Source organism: Balearica regulorum, chromosome Z (assembly GCF_011004875.1).
Source record: "Balearica regulorum gibbericeps isolate bBalReg1 chromosome Z, bBalReg1.pri, whole genome shotgun sequence".
Lineage (NCBI taxonomy): Eukaryota > Metazoa > Chordata > Aves > Gruiformes > Gruidae > Balearica > Balearica regulorum.
The window spans coordinates 50,664,016-50,679,140 of NC_046220.1; the positions used below are offsets into that span (position 1 = coordinate 50,664,016).

The following is a 15,125-nucleotide window of genomic DNA, read 5'->3' on the forward strand; positions in this document are numbered from 1 at the left end:
GCAGTTAAAATACAAAGACTTTCTAGAAATATAATACTACTACTTCAACAAAGACCTGTATATTTTCCTTTTCACCTTGTTTAAAGGCATGTATACAAGTTATTTTAAGTGTAGTTTCATAACAGACCGGTATAAAAAAAAAGTTTGGAAACTAAGAAATTACTACTGCTTCTTTGACCAATAATCAGACACACGCTTATACTAGTTTTTAAAAAAGCGTTTGGCTGCAAGCTACCATATCACTTTTGCTATTAAAAATATAACTAAGATTAAAATGACATTTTTAACATTAATATTGAAGACCACGTGTCAAATTTAAAGTTTAATTGCACTTACCTATGCATTGCAAACACCAGAAAATATCGGTGCTTTTCTATTACAAACATATCTAAATATGGAGTGAATTTCACTTTACAAGCTACGTGTCTTTACTATAAAGGTAATAATCCCCAAATAACAGATAGTTTGCAGTTTAAGGGAATACTACCATTTGAAAAATGTTATTGATATTTTCCATTATTAAAGACTAATTATTTATTCAGTTCATTGTGTTGCCTAAATTGGTCAATTTCATTTCCATTTTACTTTCTTCAAAGCCCAAGCCTTCAAGTAAACAGTGATAAAGTCTTTTGCCTTCCTCAGACAACGTGCTGCAGTATTACATAGCTCTAAATGTTCACACTGATTTCATGTCATGTCCTATACAAATGCCTTTTTACTACAGCATGTTAGTTGCTTAAAAAATTCTATTTTGAGATCTATGTGATCAATGTCAATGCTTTTTTAATATATTGAATATTTCTAAAAATGGGAAGATATTTGTGGCAAACTTTGACCCATAGGGGGTGCAAGACAAAGAGACTTTGAATGCAAATAAATTAAATGGGTAAGTTTTCAACAATAAAGCCTAAACAAGTGTAATATAAAAAGCATTTTGTTAGGAATTAGTTTAAGTAACTGAAATGATCCCAACCTATGAAATAAAAAATTAGAGTATTACATTTTGAACAGGATATCTGCCTCTTGTTATGCTGTAGCATTAAGAAGTAGAAAATTAAGCCTCAAAAGTGGACTTTGAATATTCATATTGCAATACTAAGTATACTGGACAAAATCTAGATCCACTAAAATAAATAAGAGTTACCCTGTCCAACTAATTTTTTACCATTTATATTTCAATCAAAATCAGAATTTTAAGACTCTACTATATAAGCCTAATAAACTGAAATCATTGAAATATTGATGTTAGAAAAGCAGTAAGTCACACTGTGGTAAGATGACTTGAAGCATTTCTGCATGGCAACAAGGGATGCAGTTTTTCTTGAAACATTTTATTTATGTATTTCTCATATAAACCTTTCTAAACTCAAATTTTTATTTTAGACATCAGCAATTTTATTCTAAAAAACTTAAGTTACATCTGTGTGCAATTTCTACTTTCATTGTTTTACTGGTATTTTCTCTTCTGGCTGCTTTTAAAAACTTTATAATGAGAAAATAAGATACAATTATAGAAGTGCAAGTGATTTCTGTATTAGGTAGACTACACATATCCGTAAAATGCTACAGTTACAAATAAAAACATTTAAATGTCTGTTAATTACTGTTCTTTGATCAAGTATCATGTCTTAATAGTCTTTGATACTTGTACACGTATGAAAAGTAGGAGTCAAGACAGAATTGACTGCCTCAGTTCAGTAAATATATTTAAATATTTACCATTCATATGGGTAATAGTTATGGTATACTAACCATCTGACTAAATGTATGGTACACATCTCAGAGCTAAAAATGAACACCAATAATGAAACAGAACCAAAACAACAATCGCATGAGATGAAATTAATCAAAGTCCACAGGCTTATGGTTTGAAAACTATTTAAAATGTTTTTATTCTATTCTTTTTTTACAGTGTAATATGAGCATAGATATAACTAAAAAGTCTTCCAAATTCAAAGATGACTAATCTCTCTGATCAAAGAAAAGCTACATGAGAGCTGCTGAATGAACACATACTCAGATGTAAATAGAAATCTACTGTAAAGCAGATTCAAATTCTTGATCACCCACATTACCAGAACACTCAAAATCAACCAAAAGTTTCCCCTCACCAACATAAGTGGCACACTGGCTAGACTAAGATTACAACATTAAAAAGGCATTATTTTACCCTTAATGAAAGAAAACTGAGATATTCTTGTTAATAGAAAAAAGCAAAATCAAGCAAAAGCAAATATCAAATTCATTTTTGCCTGACTACAATGTAATGTCAACAGCAAGAAAAGTTCAAATCCAGGAAAGAGTATGTACTAATATATGCAACAATGATGTATAATCTTCCCAGCTAGTGAGAGTCTGAAGAAGATATTGCTGTCGACAGACTGTTAGCACGTCCCACAGGATGAACTTTCAGAAGGCACAAATCTGAACATGCTCAAGAAATCACTACTTTACAGTAGAAATACAACTGTCATTTAAACTAATTTCTTTTTTTTAGGAAGGATTGGTTTAAAAAAATGATAACAGGAAAACTGGTAGATGCCTACATTCCTTTGGTATCTTGTTAATTAAGCCTTTAGTTCAAATCCATCCTGTTACTGATGTTGCAGTCAACAGAGAGCAGAATGAGTTAGGAGGTTCTCTTAATCACATTTAACTTCAGAACTTCACAAATGACCAGGATTCCAGTTATCTAACAGGTAACAGAAGCGCTGATAGGTTATCGCTTTTTTTCCTCTGCAGAAACCTCAGCTGTGGAACCACACAATAATCATTACCTTTCTAACATAGTACCTTTCTGTACTTCAAGTTCAGATGGCACTAGAAGGAGATATAGAATAAATCACCAAAACAAATAGTAACAATTCACCCACATTAGATGTGATTCCTTTAAAACATCCAAGGGAAATCAAGTATACCATTAAATCACCAATTGTAGATTGCCACTAGCTTCTAAAATAGTCTCGCTTTTAACCTCAGAAATTTCCAGAAGTTCTTTTAAGAAGTAAACAAAATTGATCTAGAGTAGACAAAGTCAAAGAAAGCTGGTTAGTATTCAAGGATCACCTCCCCCAAGCTCAGGAGCGATGCATCCCAACAAAGAGGAAGCCAGGCAAAAACACCCAGATGCCTGCAAAGATGAATAGGTAGCTTCTGGACAAACCCAAACACAAAAAAGAAGTCTACAGAGGGTGGAAGCAAGGTGAAGAGAACCTGACGTCATCTGCCTGGACTTGTGCAAAGCATTTGACACTGTCCTGCACAACACCCTTGTCTCTAAATTGGAGAGACATGGATTCAATGGATGGACCACGCAGTGGATAAGGAATTGGCTGGATGGTCACACTCAAACAGTTGTGGTCAACGGCTCAATGTCCAAGTGAAGATTAGTGACGAGTGGCGTTCCTCAGGGGTCGGTACTGGGACCGGCACTGTTCAACATCTTTCTCGGCAACATGGACAGTGGGATCGAGTGCACCCTCAGCAAGTTTGCTGAGAACACCAAGCTGTGTGGTGTGGTCAACACGCTGCAGGGAAGGGATGCCATCCAGAGGGACCTTGACAGGCTGGAGAGGTGGGCCTGTGCGAACTGCATGAAGCTCAACAAGGCCAAGTGCAAGGTCCTGCACGTGGGTCAGAGCAATCCCAAGCACAGCTACAGGCTGGGCAAGGAATGGATTGAAAGCAGCCCTGAGGAGAAGGACTTGGGGGTATTGATTGATGAGAAGCTCAACATGAGCCGGCAGTGTGTGCTTGCAGCCCAGAAGGCCAACCGTGTCCTGGGCTGCATCAAAACAAGTGTGACCAGCAGGTCGAGGGAGGGGATCCTGCCCCTCTACTCTGCTCTTGTGAGACCCCACCTGGAGTACTGCATCCAGCTCTGGGGGCCCCAGTACAGGAGAGACATGGAGCTGTTGCAGAGAGTCCAGAGGAGGGCCACGAAGCTGATCAGAGGGCTGGAGCACCTCTCCTATGAGGACAGAATGAAAGAGTTGGCGTTGTTCAGCCTGGAGAAGAGAAGGCTATGGGGAGACCTTATAGCAGCCTTCCAATACCTAAAAGGGGCCTACAGGAAAGATGGGGAGGGACTGTTTACAAGAGCATGTAGTGACAGGACAAGGGGTAATGGGTTTAAGCTGAAGGAGGGTCGATTTAGATTAGATATTAGGAAGAAATTCTTCACTGTGAAGGTGGTGAGGCACTGGAACAGGTTGCCCAGAGAGGTTGTGGAGGCCCCCTCCTTAGCAGTGTTCAAGGCCAGGCTGAATGGTGCTTTGGGCATTCCTGCCCATGGCAGGGGGGGTTGGAACTGTGTGATCTTTGAGGTCCCTTCCAACCCAAAACATTCTATGGTTCTGTAATCTGAGTGAAATTGTCAACTTGGATTTGAAATGGATTTCAGCAAAGCTCCACACTAGGAGCTCTTAAGGAAACCCATCTGCTGTATTTTAAGGGGAGAAAAAAATCTTATAGCTAAAGAATTGCTTTAATTATAAGAAGTAAGTAATAGCAATAAATGCTTAGTTTACTCAGTGGGAAAGAGTCACCTGTGGTGGCCCACATGTTCAAAAAATATAGAAGGGTAGGAGGCTAGTCTAGTAACAAAATTTTCTTATACTACTAAGCTATTCAGGATAACAAAGACAAAAACTCATGCCAAATATTTTTACACCAGGTCCACATGGGATACACCGTGACTCTATAATAAACTGTCACACAATATCCAGGTTAGGCAATATATGTATTGTACATGGAGGAAAGCATTCTCACATCACTTCACAAAGACACCAAAGGCCTCCTTATCCTCAGGAAATATAATCCAGAGATACAATAAAAGCTTTTACAATAGAAAAATTAAATAGTCTGACAAAATAAACTGCAAAAATCTCTTCAGAGCAATACAAGATGATCAAAGCAGGATGACGTATTCAGAAATACAGTCTGAGCATTGAAAAACCATGATCCAAAGCTGTGTTTAGAGTAGAAACAGCTGGAGACTAATTTTACATTTATAATGTTTAAAAAAATCTACCAAAATCTTCTAAAAGAAAAAAACCCAATTATTTCTAAGATTCAGAAAAATGTCAAAAATGTATCCAGAGTTAAACACTCTACAAGAAAGACTGAAAAGAATGTATTTTATCATTAGTGAAACAAAATTATCAAATCATTAGATTAAGGGGAACTTTAAAAATCATACAAAATATTGGTTAAGAATCTTACAACAAACACTATAAAGTTAGAACATTATACTGCATTCTGTGATTTTTCTGTTTCACAGTGGAATACTACTTACACAAACTTTGAGGAATTAAACATTATGGGTTTTTTTAATATTCAAGCTCCTTTGGGCTCATGAATATAATCCCAGATTACAGATCTACCTTACCTGCCCATGCTAAGGGAAGTTTTGTGTTTAAAGAGCATTATCACTTTTAACTATTTTCCCATCTCTGCTTAATCAAGGTAAAGAATGTTAGTAAAACTGAAATGGTTAAGCACATCTCATTGACAAATCTACAGAAGAAACTAAGCAACAGAGTTTACAAAACCATTGTGCGTAGATCATTCCAAAGCCTTTCAAACTCACTTTAAGTCATAAACTGGCCTTTGGAAATGTTAGGTGTATATATGTAAGATCTGGCATACTTGCAAAGTTGGAGGCCTGTTAGTGAGAGTGACAGATTTATCATCATAGTTCCAAATGGCACATTAAAGCTTAGAAATTTTTTAGACAAATATTTCTCCCCACCATAATAGCTTCTTTAGATCTATGATCTAAAGTTTACTTGCATGGTCAGGAACAATGAAAGGAATCAGGACCAATACATTTCATTTTCACAGAGAAAATGCAGAAACATCACTTTTTTTTTTTTCTAGGAATTTGTTTCCAGAAACAAAATTACTTTGGTTTTATTTTTATTTTTGGTGTCTTTGTTAGAGACTATAAATACGAGTCTTGTTGAATACTGATACCATTACTCAGGTTTTTTCCCAGGACAGATTTAATTGTCTGCAACTGCAGCAGCATAGTTGCAGTTATTCTTAAAAAAACCCACCTACAATTCACTTTAAAACTGTTTGGTACAGAAGCTTAATTTAAAACAAGAATAAATAGCAATTTTATTATTCTAGAAGTGGACTCACCTGTACTTCACATTTTGGAGAAGAATGCTGATGTACTGCATTTAGAGCATCATGAGCCTGCTGAAGTTGCTCTTGTAACTGACAAATCTTTTGATCTTTTCCAAGTAACTGATCCTGAAGAGAGGCACAGCTTCGCTGCAGCTGAATTTCACTTGTTTTAACAGTTTCAAAACATGAAGTCAATTCATCATACAGCTATGAGAGGAGAGAAGAGAAATAATAGGATTAAAATTAACTTTGATGTAGATTGCCATATAAATACAGGAGGAGAGAAAGTAAAATTTAAGTAACTTGTCCACAAAGATCACCCTCTCTTTTTTGTTTTGACAATTCTTTCACACTTCGTGTCCTCCTGCCTCCTGTCATGCTCTATACATGTGAAAATAGTGATTATAACAATCACTGAAACTTTAAGTTTGAAATAAATTTTTCCAGAAAAATACAACTTACCTTAGAATAGTATCAGTTTTAGACACTTTTTTATGGCATTTATAAATACAAATGGACACCTAAAAATCAGGATTGATTTTACTTCTTGAACAGTTTATATAATGTACAGAAAATACAAAAGAAACAAATCCCTGATTGAGAATAAGCAAAAAAATTGAAATATCTGTCCTGCAAATAAAATTAAAGGAGCAAGAATATTACATAGCATCCTTGTCTTTTATGTAGCAGTTTGAGCTCTTAAAACTAACCTTTTTTAATATAGCTTGGATAGCAATACAATGAATCCACTAATGCCTACTGTATTTTGTATGAAATGTAAAATGTCTGTTAAAATAATTATTCTGTGGGAATTTTTTGGCATTAACTATAAAACCCTGAGATGATATAACAAGTTCTTATCTCTGGGTGTTGCTCAACTGTTCTTGCTGAAATGAGAATATTGTATATATTCTTCAATTGCTTTAGAAAAGATTCCATACACACAAAGACTTTCTAGAACTGCAACTAAGTAATAACTAGCAGTACACGGCATCTAACTGACAAAAATAACTTATTTTACAAGAATAAGAGAACTTAACGACCACCTTATGCCTCTATTTTTACCCTTTTTCAATATAAAGATCTGAAAACTGTTTAAAACAAAATCAGCTTTTTATTAAAAACATACAAAAAACTGTTTGAGAAATAAACCTGTAGTTAAAGAAACAGTACAGATTCTGAAGGAAACAAATGACTCTGCAGCTTTATTACGTAAGCATAGATTCCTTTCTCTCTTCATTTCAGTTCTTCATTCCTTTGATTATCCTTTTATCTCAAAATGAACAATATTCTCTCCAACTATTTATTCCACCATAAAATAATCTGTAGAAGGCTGACTGTTTTCTTTGGAAAATCCATTTCTGCCATTCAAATCCAAAATCCAAAAGAAACTAATTAAACATGAAGATCAGAATTTCCAAATCTGTCAATAATGTTTATAAGTACAAGGAAATGACACAAGTCATTTTACTTGTAAAAATATTATTTTATTCTTCATGTTATTCTTTGTCTTCTCAGCTTTATTTAAATGGTAACACTTTCTTTCTCCCTTTAGTCTGCTTAAATCGCTTAGAAGTTAAAGCCTTTGAAAAACAGTCAAAATTTCTAGATTGGTCTACCTAACACTTTGTGAGAAATTTGAAATAGTAATATCCCATCCTTTCCTTCTTTCTGTCATTTTCTACTCCTGTGATCTCTCAAAATCCACTTAGGGCAAAGTAGATTACTTTTTGGTTATTTCCAAAGCAGATCAGAGATCATGTCTCTCAGCAAAATTAATTCAAACTCCACATAGATTGACATTTCAAATTACTCCAGGTCTTAAAAAATAAACTTTTACATTGGAATTTCTGTGCCTAGTGAATCTTTCTTATATATTTAAGAAAGCTTACATCATCTCTAGAAATGCAAGTTCAAGATTAACCAATTTCTTACTGAAATCAGTAAGTATCTCACAGGAAAATAAACAGTTCCACTTATCAAAAACATGCCTTTTTAGATAACATCCTTCCAAACAAATGGAACATCAAGACACAGTTACTTCCAGGTATAACTATATAAGCTTATTAGCTGGATCATACTGGTATGACAATTTGCTGGTTTTATAACTAGCAGCACCTAAGTAGTCATAATTACAGCATCTGAAAGGATGTCCTAGTAAGATGAATGGAGAACATCAAAAATAGGATGTTTTTTTCTAGTTGGCAGCCACATCCCCTAATGTACCTAATGGGTATTTTTGGTAGACAGCATTTGTCAGAAGACAAATAGTATGTCTTTTTACTAACCTTTCCTGCTTTGAAAACAGCAGTAACAAAACACGTATATTTCCAGTATAAAACTATCTAAAAGCTATGTGTAAAAAATAGTCACACCATTCATCTTCTTACATTGAGGTTTATATATATTTTTAAACAACATCAGTGTACTAGTTTATAGGAGTCAGATTCTGGTTGTTTGGGGGGTTTTTTTAGGTATTTAACATCAGGAAATTTCAAAATGAAAATTATCTGTATGAAAAGACATAGTTTTATCTACCATCGGCAGATAACTAGAACAGCTTCCAAATATCCATTTGGCTTCCAATCTTATGGCCATGCACTGTTTTATGGATTTAATACATGCTTAATGTTTACATGGGATTATTTTGGGGGTTTCTGCTAATTTCTGACCCTGTTTTAGAAGAGGCATTGCATTTCATCACACTGCAGTAAGCACATTCCAGACCATACAGAATTGCACAACATGGTGAAGCAGGTCTACCATTAATAAAGATACAGAAAGTCAGGTGTGGAGAAAGACGTAAAATGGAGATCAGAGGACTAGAGATGGAACATTGAGCAGGAAATTCAAAAGAAAGAGAGAAATATTGTAAATTATTTATCTCAGCACTAGCAAGCTTCACAGAAAAGAGGAGTGAAATCTTGACTACATAAGTGAGTGGATATACCTTACATGAATGTCAATAAGACATGAGATTTACCCAGTAAATTGTTTAATCCCCAAGAAGAAATATAAAAAATATTTATGTTTACAAGATAGAAAGACAAAGGAAAGTATTTAAAATCATTCTTTATACCTTTTATGAAATTTGGTAGTTGAAAAAAAAAAGCAACTGCCAGCAACACAAGACTGTACTCTGCAAAAATTGTTGCACTGAGTGTATTTTGAGAATCTCTTTCTAATGCCTTAGAGCTGTCTTTTCTCTGACAGGCAACGTAGACTGTTACAGGTGAAGGTACTTAAAAACAAATAAGATTAAAAGTATCTGAAATCAGTACACTGTAATAAATTTAGTCTATATGACACAAAAGCATTATTTATCAGTCAGGAAGGAAGAGTAACTTAGCTGAATTACAAAAAAATAAAGTATCCCATATTTCTCAACTACCCTAACAATTTCCTATATTGATTTAACTGATTTTACTAGAAAACACTTTTTGCTAGATCTTTGAACAGTTACTTAAAACAGAAAACTTCATTAGAACAACAGGCGTGCTTACTGTCATAAAGTATCCTAAAAATCCCAGACAAACGCTAGAACCTCCAGGAGAACCAAAAGATGTGATTCTAAAGCCTGCCTACATGCAACAGGAAATATTTAACAGCCTGGTAAGTGTGGCAGGAGGTAAAGTACTGACATACATTAAATATGTGTGACAACAAAATTAAGTTAGGTCAGACCAAGGAAAGCTGAGGTATTCCAACTAAACCTAGTAAAACTAATTAACCCACACTCTCTATAGTATTGTATGTTAGCCAGTATCATAGTGCAACTGGAAAAAACATGCAGAGCTAAACAGTTGACACAAATGACCAACACTAATATTATACAAGGGTGCAAGATTTATTTTAAACTAGGTTTAGACTGCTCCTGTGTACTGAACGCCAATTAAGAGCTGGGACACATTTTGCAGTTCCAAAATAATCTCCAATTCCATAATCCAAAAGGCATTTAGCTAATGCTCTCGTAGACTTTTCTACGGTATCAACTAAGGCACAGAAAGCGGGCACATCCGGGAGATTTCCTTCAAAAGTATACTCCTATGAGGAACTAACACTAAGGTAGATCCATCCATTAAAATGCAACAGTAGCCAATTACACACACTGGGTGTAAAACAAATATTTCCCTACGTTAAATGTTTTATCTAAAGGCTCACACTCTAAAAAACCCGTGTATTACAGAGACCTGAATAAATGAACCCAAACATACAGCAATACCGAACATATAGTAATGACACAAATGAAAAAAATCAGTCTAAATTAAGATACAATGAAACTATAAGGGAAATTATTACAGCACCGTTGCAGAAATCCACGTTACAAGACCATGCTGTTTATGACAATTTGAAAAGAGGGCAGAAATTAGCTGGAGAAGCTCTAGGGTGAAACTGAAGAGGCACTCCAGACAGACACTATACAGCATATGGCATTTAGTTTTAAAATGGAAAAGCAGAGAGTGAGTGATTTTTTAACATGAAAGACCATGAAGCTTACCTATGATACAAGAGAAAAATGTCAAACACAAGTGAGAGGTTAAGAAGAAAAACAAAAGAAAGTACAGAATGGATATAAGTAACATCAAACAACATGCAAGCAAGAGTCATTAGTATAAGCTAAAAGAGAAAAGATCTTTCCTCAACTTTATGGTACTATATAATTACAAATACCATGATTGTTTTGGAAACCATATAACATGGATAACTTTAGCAACATACATTCTCAAAAATAATAGAAGAGAACATAAAAGGACATTTCAGCCTTCTTCATCAGTGTTATTACTGCAAATAATTCAAACTGATGAGTTTATGCACTTCAATGAATCCAGTATTTCCTGTTTCCTGACTAATTTCCACCTCCCCCACCAATGTAACCTACCAGTACTCCTCCACCTAATCAGTTTTGTGCAACTCCTTGTGTTGATATGGCTATCTAATGGTGGGGTTTGTGGATTGCTTTTTGAATATATAAGCATTTTGTCACATCTCTCTCAGAAAGACTGTGTTAATCGGCAACAACTTCTCTGTGAAACGCTACCAATTAGATTTGATTATATAGATTAGAAATGCTACTATTTAGGTTTCTTCTCTACAGTGTATTGTCAGAGAACATTCAGCTGGCTTGTGAAGAACACCAGTCCCGGTTAACACAGAAAACTGTTAATAATTCATACTGCAATGGGTATCATTTATACATAAAATTCAGATATATCGATTATACATAAAAATCAGATACATTTAAATCTTATAATCCTAACTCAGATCAAAAATGGCATTACTCACAAACATACTTAAGTAAGATTAATCTTAACATTTTTCTTCCTTTCTTCATGTGCTCCCCTTGCACTCTTTACCAGTTTACATAATTTCTCTCATATTGTAAAACAAATACATTATCCTTGCCAGAAATATTAAAACAATGGTTTGCAAACATTAGTGCCAGATTTAGAATTATAGATTATTTACTTTTTTTTTTCTCCAAATACTTAAGCATTCTGCAGATACCAGTCTACACCATTACGCACGGGGACTATAGCACACTAATAATATCAGTAGAGGGTCTTTCAAGCATGAAAATCATCGGCTGTGAGTGCAGAGTTTAACATCACCATGAGAGACCAGAGTCTACCCAAGGATTTCTTCACCTTTAACTTATGGACACATCTGATGCCAAAATCTGTTTGCTAGCATGTGACCAACTGTACTGGTGTTTGGTATACAAGAAATAGACAAACGTAATTAACACACTTCCCAAGAACAGAAAACAGAATTGGAGCTTGAACTAAAATGTGAGATAATTTTTATTAAAATTCTGAGTTTCTAAAAGCTTTCACAGATGAAGTGGACTGCTAAACTGATGGTCTACTTATTACCAATGTGGTCTTCAGCATATTTCACTGGACAGTTAGTTTCTCTCAGCTCTTACCATGTGTGAAAGAACTTAGGTTTTTCATTCCAACTTGAGGGAGAACCTGCATTGTTACTACCATTTACACATCTATAGGGGTTTAGTTTTTATTTTGTGAATTTAATGCTGCTTACATAAAAATAAACATATTTATGTGATTTTTCAAGTATGCTTAAAGGTTGTTGCAGTCACAAAAAAGACTGGAAGTGGTAAAATTTAGCCTTAGAATGGCAAAGCCAGTAATTTGACATTTTGATTACAATTTCTCAGGCTTGAAGTAAAGCAAACTATCTCCATACACCAACACCATGAGAAAGCCTAGCAAAGGCAACAAAATAAATCACAGCACATGAAAATGTATCTGACACTATCCTATTTTTATATACCTTCTGGTGCACTTGATTCAAACTTCTGCAATGCCTCATAATCGAAAACTCTTGCTGTGTTTTCTAATTATGCCAAAACTAAGCAATGCTTTTCTTCATCACAGACATGTACTGTACCACCATTCACAGTATTGTCTATTTGTTGTTCCAGGAGACAAATTACAGTTTCCTATTTAATGACAAATAATGGTATTTTCACTTCACTAAAAGGGCCTTCCACTAAGAGATCTTTAATCAGTATGATTAACAGGGAACCTAAAGGCCACATCAGATCAAGGGAAAGTACTGCATTATAAAAACAAAGGCTCTAAATTGTAAATTTCAGAAAACTGTGATAAGCTGGCTAAGGAGTTCAGAATCTCTTCTTGTCTTATTATCCCTAGTATTGATTGAAGTCTGTCCACCTTGAAATTGTTGGTGAGGACAAATCTATTGAGTCTCATTAAATCCAGCACAGGAATGAAGTCCCTGGAGCATTTGGGACCACTAAACCAGATGCTATACATTTTAGAAAAATATTCCCTATCCTTGAGAATGAGAACTACAGCTGCAATATGAAAGAGATATCAATTTGTTTCCATAAATGCTCTAATGTAAAAGAGTTATTGTAGAACACAGCACCCTTAAAATTTGTACTTAAAGAAAAAAAAAAGGTAACAGTATGTCAAGTCAACACAACTTGAAAAAACAGATTACAGATCTTCATATGTGTATGCTGCCCACTACAGCTAGACTTGGAAGAGAATTTGTGGTTCTTAATGGATTTACACATAATCCAGTGCAAGTTCATGACCTTGATCTGGTTTATCAGAAATGTTTTTTTCTTTTATTCAGTCTACTGTTTCATACTACACATTAACATCAGCACAAAGAGCTGTTCTTCCTAAATGGGAGACTGTTAATCTTAACTTGGAATATGTGAGCCAACCACAATGCCTGAGCTATAGCATATACTGCCTATCTGACCACTAACAGAGAGGTCATTGATCTTGCTGTAAGGGACAATATATCATAGGATGTACACACTGATAGGCTCAATGCCATTCAGAGCAGTAGGAAAATATACTTTTGTGAATATGTCTATGGAATGGCTGACACATCCTTATCTAGCTGTTGCAGCCTGCCTATTATTAATGCATGGAAGACAAACAGAACACACATTTGCAATAGTTTGCCTTTTGCATTCAAGGGAAAAACAGGCATTTGTATTATTTTTATAAAAGCTGAGTTTTATAAAGGCCTGATGTAATTTCAGTAGGACTGGGTATCTTGTGATTTGGAAAACGCATGCCATTTCGAGCAATTACATTTGGGTATTTTATACAGTTTTTCTAATCAGAAACGCAGAACAGGATTGTCATGATAAAGAAACTCCTTTTACCTTTTGAAGTTCTCTCAACTCTGCCACAAACATTATCAGATCTATTCCACTCTGACTTAGGGAATGTAACTTTTTTCTAAACATTTTTATTAAAACTAAAAAAGAACACATTTTTCTAGGTGCATTAGACATTTTGCTATTTTACAAAAAGATAGCTTAACAGCTCCACGATAGTAATTTGTGAGAATATTTGAATTGGCTTTTGCTTGTTTAAGAGGCAAAGCTTACTCCTCCATGTTTGACAAATATTGAATTCAACACCTTCAAATCAACAACTTTTAGGTTCACCTATGAGTTGAAGTTATTTGGCAGCTATTAAAAGAAGGGCTTATCTTCAAAACCATGCTTTTCTTGATCTTGTACAATCAGCTACGCTGGACTCTTAAGTCCTGCTTAGACAGACTAAGAACTGTAAACCAGCTTTCTGAAGCAACCCTGAATTCTGAGCCAAGCCCAGTTTAGAAGTGGCTTGCCCCTATAGCTATATAAGTATAACCATCAATTTTCCATAATATAGAAGTAAATTATAATAGCAAAATTATTTTCCATTGGACAGGTTAAACACTTTCCCAAATTGAAGTAATATTGGCTAAATCACTATTATGCAAAGTAAAGTGACCTTTATAAAGAGTTTTGTCATTGTCCTGGTTTCAGCTGAGAGGATGGATTTTCTTCATAGTAGCTAGTGTGGGGATATGTTTTGGAGTTGTGCTGGAGACAGCATTGATAATACAGAGATGTTTTTGTTCTATGGACCTATTGTTGAGCAGTGTTTACACAGGGCCAAGGCCTTTTCTGCTTCTTGCACCGCCCTGCCAGCGGGATGGCTGGGGGTGCACAAGGAGTTGGGAGGAGACACAGACAGGACAGGTGACCCAAACTGACCAAAGGGATATTCCATACTATATGACGTCATGCTCAGTTTATAAGGAGCTTAGAGGAAGAGAGGGAGGGGGCGGCGGCATTCGGAGCAATGGCGTTTGTCTTCCCAAGTAACCGTTACGCGTGACGGAGCCCCGCTTTCCTGGAGATGGCTGAACACCTGCCTGCCCATGGGAAGTGGGGAATGAATTCTTTGCTTTTGTTTTGCTTGTGCGCGTGGCTTTTGCTTTACCTGTTCAACTGTCTTTATCTCAACCCATGCGTTTTCTCACTTTAACTTTTCCAATTCTCTCCCCCATCCCGATGCGGGGGACTGAACGAGCAGCTGTGTGGTGCTCAGCTGCCGGCTGGGGTAAAACCATGACAGTCATGCTTTAAAACAGTCTCATGAAAACCAAGTTTTATTTTCTTTCATGTGTTGTAGAACTAGTCT

General features: G+C 35.4%; 1 protein-coding gene across 6 annotated transcripts in view; it reads right to left on the reverse strand.

Annotated features, from left to right (window-relative positions):
• CNTLN (centlein) overlaps positions 1-15,125 on the reverse strand; it is a 207,257-nt gene that overhangs the window by 118,091 nt on the left and 74,041 nt on the right. For all 6 annotated transcript variants that reach the window (XM_075740036.1, XM_075740038.1, XM_075740035.1 and 3 more), the window contains one exon: positions 6,148-6,342. In XM_075740036.1, coding sequence (XP_075596151.1) covers positions 6,148-6,342 — 195 coding nt within the window. The remainder of the gene's footprint in view (positions 1-6,147; positions 6,343-15,125) is intronic.